Below are 9,354 nucleotides of genomic sequence, written 5' to 3'. Positions count from 1 at the left end.
GGTCACCTCGGTTACTGCCACCTTGTACTTACACTCCAGGATGTCCATCCCGTGGATGTCCACCTCGTAGTCGCGGTGACAGGGCGAGGGCGACCCGTTGGACTTCTCAGACTCCTGAGCATCAGCCATCTCCTTGTCACTTTGGAGGTGCTTCATGGCGTTGACGCGCTCGGTGAGGCGTTGGACGTGCTCGTGTTGCTCCGTCAGGGCGCTCTGTATGTGCTGCAACTGGGTCTGGGACTCCTGCAGGTTCATCAGGAGGCTTGACTTCTCACGCTCCACCTAGAGGTCGGGAGGACATACTGCAGGGTGAGGACCACTCAGACCAGAGCAGCATTACCACAGACAGTTTAATGTATTTGTGATCAGTCATCATATCAGAGGAGCTAGTCAGCCATCCCCTATTGGCTGACTATTGGAAGAGGCCCAGGGAAACAAAGTAAAATTAATTATTGAAGAAAGTTTAGAAGCAGTCGAACAGCGAAACTTTCAATGAGTTCAGCAGTACAGTACGCTAGTCCCATAAATAACCCTGTCTGACTAGTGTGTGTGTGTGTGTGTGTGTGTGTGTGTGTGTAGGTTGCCACCTGGGACCTCAGATTTTACCTATTAGAACTGCACCACAGGTGAGCTGAGAGATTTCCACTCCACTACTGTGAAACCTGGCAAGAGATTGCTTGAAAGAACAGAATATTGTGTTTTATAATTTTGTGTCTGTTCCTGTCCTCTGACCAGACAACACCCTATAAATACAAAGGTACTGCACAGTCCCAGGTTATCTACACGTCATACAGACAGAGAAAAAGATCAAACACAATAAAAAGCTCAATCTGTAAATTCTCAAACAGAACTGATCCACTGATTTGTATGCATAGCCATAGCATCAAACAGATATTTCATTTTTCACCCATTGAGAAAAAAGGAGGTTTGGGGACCTCTCAGTAGATATATAACAGGAATTCTAATCTTGGTGGTTCGAGCCCTGAATGATGATTTGCTGAAAGCCGTAGTATATGGGAATGACAAAACATGTCTTTTTACTCTTGTAATTACGTTGATAACCATTTTATAATAGCAATAAGGCACCTCGGAGGTTTGTGGTAAATGGACAATATACCACGGCTAAGGGCTGTATCCAGGCACTCCGCGTTGCGTTGAAGATTGGCCATATATCACACCCTCCCGAGCCTTATTGCTTAATTATAAACCACTTTTATGTTTTAGTTTTATACCAAATGTTTATCTCGTATTTTATATGGTTACCATTGAGGTTAAATTGAGTGAGTTTAATGTAATGCTTGTTGGGAACAGATATAAATTACAGCACCGTGAGGATGACAAATTAAAGCAGCCCTCTCTACTGAAAGCAATTAAGAACCTGCTGTTGTCTACTTTAAGGATAATGGAACCGTGATTAATCCAAGAGGGGATATCCATTTATAGAGAAATTCAAACCTCTACAGTAATACTGTTTGGATCCACAAATGTAATCATTCATTTCCCCACTGACCTGAGTAAGAAAAATAAGTAAGCTTTCTATTCATTGCTAGACATTCTCTTAAACAGTATGTGTGTGTGTGTGCGTGTGTGTGTGTGTGTTATCCCTCTGTACTCTTGTCTTGTAAGGGCTTCTATTCCTGTCCTCTGTCTCTAAGCAGCGTAGTAGAGCGGCAGCCTGTCTTTCTTTCTCTGCCTTCCTTCCACTCTCCTCTGGATCCTCCGCCCTACGCTGCTCTGTCCTGCGCTGTCGGACACTAATCGCCTTGACAGGCCTCCCCATGGCAGACGCCGTCCTCCTCCACTCCTACCGTTCTACTCTCCCCTGCTATTGTTACTACATGTCCCCACAAATCATCCAAATCAGCCCCTATGGCCCTTCTGAGACAGAAGTCTTTTGAGTCCAAAATAGCTCTGAAACTAGTCATGTAAAGTCATTGGTAAATCATAATGAGCGTGGTCACAGACTAATGGTTTGTTAGAGAATAAAAGATGGATGACATCTGACAAGCTTTTTTGGGGGGGGGGGGGGGTCTTGTTCTCAAAATGTCATCACCTTGTCATTGGTTGGCTGCAGGCTGCAGTAGGATGGTTGTTATCAGAGGGGCAGGTTGTTAGGTTGTCCAATGATGCTGGTGAGACACCCATTCCTTAATGAAATGTGCTGTGGACAGAGGAGGTCGGTAACAGTCTCCTAATGCATTGGGTGTGTAATTCGCTGGTTTTGTCTCTCTAACCACATTGATTTGCTCAGAGCAAATGAGGAAGGTGGTTGGATGAAGGATATTAAAAGACTCCCTGGTAACAACAAGACCCAGGTACAACCTCCCTTGAACATTTTCACAACAATAACTTAGCCTGGTCCCAGATCTGTTTGCGCTATCTTGCCAACTCCTATGGTCATTGTCATGCCAAACATTACAATGACCATAGAAGTTGGCAAGACAGGACAAAAGATCTGAGACCTGGCTAACAATCACTCAGCCATAGTAGTGAGAAGAACACTCTGTCTCTCAAACGTTCATCTAGACTAGAGACCCACCTGAAACAGCTGCTTTTTTACTTTCTGCATCTCAGACAGGTTGAGCTCGCTGAAGAGGTCAGACACAGGACCATGCAGCCCCTCCCCCTTCCTGGGCAGCGGGTAGTTGCCGTTCATCTTAGCCAATCCCAGGTGTCCATTACAGTGGCCGTTGCTATCCTCATTCCCATTGGCTCCATTATGCATGGCTGTACCATTACTCCCGACCTCTTCGGTGGCAAATTTGAGCCCGTCGACAGTGGCGGTGAGAGCCAGGTGGGCTCCGGCCCCGTACACACTGTCGCTGAGGGTGATGTGGTGGGCTAGCTCCTTCCTCAGGCTGTTCTTCTGCTCCCTCTCAATTTTCAGGGAGTCCAGAGCCTCCTCCAGCTGGGACTGAGAGATGTCCTTCAGACGCACAGCATCCTCCAGCTGGCTGTTCAGCAGCACCGTCTCCTCCTCCAGAACCTTGATCTCATGCTTCAGACCCTCATACTCCACCTGGTGGAGAGGGGGAGCAGGGGACAGGGGACAGACAGAGGAAAGGAGGGAAAAGGGACACACAGATAGAGTAAAGGGGACACACATAGAGGACAGTCAGACAAAAAGGACACAAAGGACACAGAAAGAGGATAGGGTTAAGTAAAATACATTGTAAGTAGGTTTAAGGTCAGATAAAAAAAATGACTGTAAAAAGTGCTGTGCTTGTTGAATGTCCTTCCCTATAAGCGTGCTGAAAGTCTTGTCAATTCAAAGCGAATTCAAAAATGATTGTCTTTCATAATTTGGTCAGATATACTTGGATGTGTAGTGTCAGCGTTTGTTGCTGGCATGTCATGCCTAAGTTTGCTAATCTTGCCAATTAAACAATTATTAAAGTCAGTCGGTTTTGTGATGAATGAGCCATCTTATTCAATGAATGATTTTTACTATCATTCTTTATGTCATTCATCTTGGTTTCATAGTGTAGTTTCTCCTTCTTTTTATTCAGTTTAGTCACATGATTTCTCAGTTTGCAGTGTGTTTGCCATTCCTTTTACCTCATCCCTCTCAGACATACAATTTTTCAATTCCTCATCAATCCACAGGGATTTAATAGTTTTTACAGTCATTTTCTTATTGGGTGCATGCTTATTAGTAACTGGAATAAGCAATTTCATAAATGTGTTGCTCCTCATTACACACCACACCAACAAATACTCTTTACATCAACAACATAGGAATCGCTACAAAATGTATTGTATGACCTCTTATACACTATATTAGGCCCATCCTTTGGAACTTTGGTTTTCCTAGATATGGCTACTATATTGTGATCACTACATCCGATGGATTTGGATACTGCTTTCAAGCAAATTTCTGCAGCATTAATAAAGATGTGATCAATACATGATGATTTCATTCCTGTGCTGTTGGTAACTACCCTGGTAGGTTGACTGATAACCTGAACCAGGTTGCAGGCACTGGTTACAGTTTGAAGCTTTTTCTTGAGTGGGCAGCTTGATGAAAGCCAGTCAATATTTAAAATCACCCATAAAATATACCTCTGTTGATATCACATACATTATCAAGCATTTCACACATGTTTTCCAGATATTGACTGTTAGCAATTGGTGCTCTATAGCAGCTTCCCACAAGAATGGGCTTGTGGCAGATGAACCTGTAGCCATCTTACTTCAACAGTATTTAACATGAGATCCTCTCTAATCTTTACAGGAATGTGGTTCTGAATAGAAACAGTATCAAACAAATCAAACATATGGAAACCACATGATTGACTCTGTCCCATTCATTTAATTCCAGCCAATACAATGAGCCCGTCCTCCTAAAGCGCCCCCCCCCCCCACCAGCCTCCTCTGGCGTGCAGTAAACCATAAACAGTAATGGTGTTGATGCTGACCTGGTTCTGTTTGAGGGTGGACACTAGTTTTTGCAGGGTGATGTTCTCCTCCTCCAGCTCAGTGTAGTCCTGTAGGAGTCGCGCCTCTCGGAATTTATACTCCCTGATTTCCTCTCTCATCCTGCTCCGCTGCAGCTCCAGCATCTCATTACTCTGGGAAGGAAAGAGAAGGACTGTCGGGTCATAATCTGCAAGCAATTCAACAGATCAATAGATCATTTTTGGCTAATGTATTGAAAATGAAATACAGAAAGATCTCATTTACTTAAGTGTTCACACCCCAATACACCTTCGGCAACAATTACAGCAGTGAGTCTTTCTGGTTAAGTCTCTAAGAGCTATGGACAGCTGTATTGTACAATATTTGCACATTATTCTTTAAAAAATTATTCAAGCTCTGCCAAGTTGGTTGTTGATCATTGTTAGACAGCCATTTTCCAGTCAGGGGTGTGAATACTTAGTTGAAGTCGGAAGTTGACATACACCTTAGCCAAATACATTTAAACTCAGCTTTAACAATTCCTGACATTTAATCCTAGTAAAAATTCCCTGTCTTAGGTCAGTTAGGATCACCACTTTATTTTAAGAATGTGAAATATCAGAATAAGAGAGAATTATTTATTTCAGCATTTATTTCTTTCATCACATTCCCAGTGGGTCAAAAGTTCACATGCACTCAATTAGTATTAGTATTTGCCTTTAAATTGTTTAACTTGGGTCAAACGTTTCGGGTAGCCTTCCACAAGCTTCCCACAATAAGTTGGGTGAATTTTGGCCCATTCCTCCTGACAGAGCTGGTGTAACTGAGTCAGGTTTGTAGGCCTCCTAGCTCGCACACGCTTTTTCAGTTCTGCCCACACATTTTCTATAGGATTGAGGTCAGGGCTTTGTGATGGCCACTCCAATACCTTGACTTTGTTGTCCTTAAGCCATTTTGCCACAACTTTGGAACTATGCTTGGGGTCATTGTCCATTTGGAAGACCCATTTGCGACCAAGCTTTAACTTCCTGACTGATATCTTGAGATGTTGCTTCAATATATCCACATCATTTTCCCATCTATTTTGTGAAGTGCACCAGTCCCTCCTGCAGCAAAGCACCCCCACAACATGATGCTGCCACTCCCGTGCTTCACAGTTGGGATGGTGTTCTTCGTCTTGCAAGGCTCCTCCCCTTTTCCTACAAACATAACGATGGTCATTATGGCCAAACAGTTATCTTTTTGTTTCATCAGACCAGAGGACATTTCTCCAAAAAGTACGATCTTTGGCCCCATGTGCAGTTGCAAACCATAGTCTGGCTTTTTTATGGTGGTTTTGGAGCAGTGGCTTCGTCTTTGCTGAGCGGCCTTTCAGGTTATGTCGATATAGGATTAGTTTTACTGTGGGTATAGATACTTTTGTACCTGTTTCCTCCAGCATCTTCACAAGGTCCTTTGCTCTTGTTCTGGTATTGATTTGCACTTTTCGCACCAAAGTACGTTCATCTCTAGGAGATAGAACGCGTCTCCTTCCTGAGCGGTATGACGGCTGCGTGGTCTCATGGTGTTTATACTTGCGTACTATTGTTTATACAGATGAACGTGGTACCTTCAGGCGTTTGGAAATTGCTCCCAAGGATGAACCAGACTTGTGGAGATCTACAATTGTTTTCTGATGTCTTGGCTGATTTCTTTTGATTCTCCCATGATGTCAAGCAAAGAAGCACTGAGTTTGAAGGTAGGCCTTGAAATACATCCACAAGTACACCTCCAATTGACTCAAATGATTTCAATTAGCCTATCAGAAGCTTATAAAGCCATGACATCATTTTCTGGAATTTTCCAAGCTGTTTAAAGGCACAGTCAACTTAGTGTATGTAAACTTCTGGCCCACTGGAATTGTGATAGTGAATTATAAGTGAAATAATCTGTCTGTAAACAATTGTTGGAAAAATTACTTGTGTCATGCACAAAGTAGATGTCCTAACCAACTTGCCAAAACTATAGTTTGTTAACAAGAAATGTGTGGAGTGGTTGAAAAACGAGTTTTAATGACTCCAACTTAAGCGTATGTATGTAAACGTCCGACTTCAACTGTATATACTATATATACAAAAGTATGTGGACACCCCTTCAAATTAGTGGATTCGGCTATTTCAGCCACACCCATTGCCGACAGGTGTGTAAAATTGAGCACACAGCCATGCAATCGCCATAGACAAACACTTGCAGTAGAATGGCCTTACTGAAGAGCTCAGTGACTTACAATGTGGCAACGTCATAGGATGCCACCTTTCCAACAAGTCAGTTCGTCAAATTTCTGCCCTGCTAAAGCTGCCCCGGTCAACGGTAAGTGCTGTTATTGTAAAGTGGAAACGGCTAGGAGCAACGACGGCTCAGCTGGGAAGTGGTAGGCCACACAAGCTCACAGAACAGGACTGCCGAGTGCTGAAGCGCTCAGTTGCAACACTCACTAACGAGTTCCAAACTGCCTCTGGAACTAATGTCAGCACAAGAACTGTTCGTCGGGAGCTTCATGAAATGGGTTTCCATGGCCCAGCAGCCGCACACAAGCCTAAGATCACCATGCGCAATGCCAAGCGTCGGCTACAGTGGTGTAAAGCTCGCCGCGATTGGACTCTAGAGCAGTGGAAACGTGTTCTCTGGAGTGATGAATCACTCTTCACCATCTGGCAGTCCAACGGACGATTATGGGTTTGGCGGATGCCAGGAGAACGCTACCTGCCCCAATGCATAGCGCCAACTGTAAAGTTTGGTGGAGGAGGAATAATGATCTGGGGCTGTTTTTCATGGTTTCGGTCTAGGCTCCTTAGTTCCAGTGAAGGTAAATCTTAACGTAAAAAAATCTATATATTTATTAATTATGAAATTATGAAAAATATTAATAACATTCCACCCATGAGGTCAAAGAAGGAACTTTTGACAAACAGAATAAAAATAACGTTGTCTGATCCATATAATAGGCCAACGAGAAGGGGAGACTCAAATACAATATGACGTCCATCTAACCTGGAGGAGGAAATTATTGTGCTTTGGCAAAGTGGGTGGGGTTATATCCTGCCTGTTTGGCCCTGTCCGGGGGTATCATCGGATGGGGCCACAGTGTCTCCTGACCCCTCCGGTCTCAGCCTCCAGTATTTATGCTGCAGTAGTTTATGTGTCGGGGGGCTAGGGTCAGTCTGTTATATCTGGAGTATTTCTCCAGTGTCCTGTGTGAATTTAAGTATACTCTCTCTAATTCTTTCTTTCTTTCTCTCGGAGGACCTGAGCCCTAGGACCATGCCTCAGGACTACCTGGCATGATGACTCCTTGCTGTCCCCAGTCCACCTGGCCATGCTGCTGCTCCAGTTTCAACTTTTCTGCCTGCTGCTATGGAACCCTGACCTGTTCACCGGACGTGCTACCTGTCCCAGACCTGCTGTTTTCAACTCTCTAGAGACAGCAGGAGCGGTAGAGATACTCTCAATGATCGGCTATGAAAAGCCAACTGACATTTACTCCTGAGGTGCTGACCTGTTGCACCCTCGACAACTACTGTGATTATTATTATTTGACCATGCTGGTCATTTATGAACATTTGAACATCTTGGCCATGTTCTGTTATAATCTCCACCCGGCACAGCCAGAAGAGGACTGGCCACCCCTCATAGCCTGGTTCCTCTCTAGGTTTCTTCCTAGGTTTTGGCCTTTCTAGGGAGTTTTTCCTAGCCACCGTGCTTCTCCACCTGTATTGCTTGCTTTTTGGGGTTTTAGTGCTGGGTTTCTGTACAGCACTTTGAGATATCAGCTGATGTAAGAAGGGCTATATAAATACATTTTATTTTATTTGATATGATATTGTCCAAGAACAAACTTTCAAGTGGCACTGACCCAACAATGATAAAATAGTAAATATGCGCATCCACCGGAGATATGGCCGATGCTCTCTACGCTGGTGCCAATATCCTAAGATTGGCTATAGGCCTACTGTTCGTTCAATTAAGTTGAGAATTTTGATAACTAAAAGAGAGATTAGAGTTTTTTCATTGTCTTCTATTTACAGCAATAGCCATTTTCTTTCCAAATTATGTTTTCCAGTGATTGTATTTTTAAGTATTGCGATATACCTGGCTGGGCCTCTATACTTTGCAACTCAACAATCATGTATTTGGTATTTGCCGTGCGCTGCCCAAATTGAGTGCCCTTCCGACTTTAGGCATTGCGATTTAAAACAATTTTCATATTCCAATAAGTTAATGATCCTCTGTGGCCAAATCATGCTTTGTGGTGTAATGATTTGATGTATTTCTGTATAGACAGGAGTAGGCTAATTAGGTTATATAATTTTGCTAATTTCATAAAATGTACTTGAAGCTTAGTGTTCTCATCGAACCACATCACACTTTGGAGTGTGGGCTATACCAGCCGTTTTCAAGTATATTCAATAAATGTTCATGCCTCTGACATGCGGTTATGATAAAAAGTGTTGTAATAGCCTACAGTTTTCTTGACATTTTGTTTTAATTATTGTGATAGGGTTATGTTTTACTGGTACAGCGTACCTGTAACGGCTGTTGCAGGGAGTAGACCAAGGCGCAGCTTGGTGAGTGCTCATCATGTATTTATTGTACTGAGAACACATAAACAAAGAAACAAAAACCGACAGCCAAACAGTTCTGTCATGTTAGCAACACTAAACAGAAATTAACCACCCACAAAACCCAAAGGAAAACAGGCTGCCTAAGTATGGCTCCCAATCAGAGACAACGATATACAGCTGTCCCTGATTAAGAACCATACCCGGCCAAAACAAAGAAATACAAAACATAGAAAAAAGGACATAGAATGCCCACCCTAGTCACACCCTGGCCTAACCAAAATAGAGAACAAAGCCCTCTCTATGGCCAGGGCGTGACAGTACCCCCACAAATTATTTTGTCGAGACCGCATTACTT

At 43.3% G+C, this 9,354-nt stretch overlaps 1 protein-coding gene across 4 annotated transcripts in view; it reads right to left on the bottom strand.

The window, feature by feature from the left end:
• Window positions 1–9,354, bottom strand: part of LOC115197415 (protein bicaudal D homolog 1) — a 63,095-nt gene that overhangs the window by 9,300 nt on the left and 44,441 nt on the right. For all 4 annotated transcript variants that reach the window (XM_029758916.1, XM_029758917.1, XM_029758918.1 and 1 more), the window contains exons 4-6: window positions 4,419–4,571; window positions 2,540–3,019; window positions 1–282 (exon numbers count right to left, since the gene is read on the bottom strand). The exon at window positions 1–282 is cut by the window's left edge and continues 882 nt beyond it. In XM_029758916.1, the coding sequence (XP_029614776.1) occupies window positions 1–282; window positions 2,540–3,019; window positions 4,419–4,571 (915 nt within the window). The remainder of the gene's footprint in view (window positions 283–2,539; window positions 3,020–4,418; window positions 4,572–9,354) is intronic.

Source organism: Salmo trutta, chromosome 7 (assembly GCF_901001165.1).
Source record: "Salmo trutta chromosome 7, fSalTru1.1, whole genome shotgun sequence".
NCBI lineage: Eukaryota > Metazoa > Chordata > Actinopteri > Salmoniformes > Salmonidae > Salmo > Salmo trutta.
The sequence above is the reverse complement of the archived record's forward strand: the minus strand, read 5'-3'. Positions and strand labels throughout refer to the sequence as shown.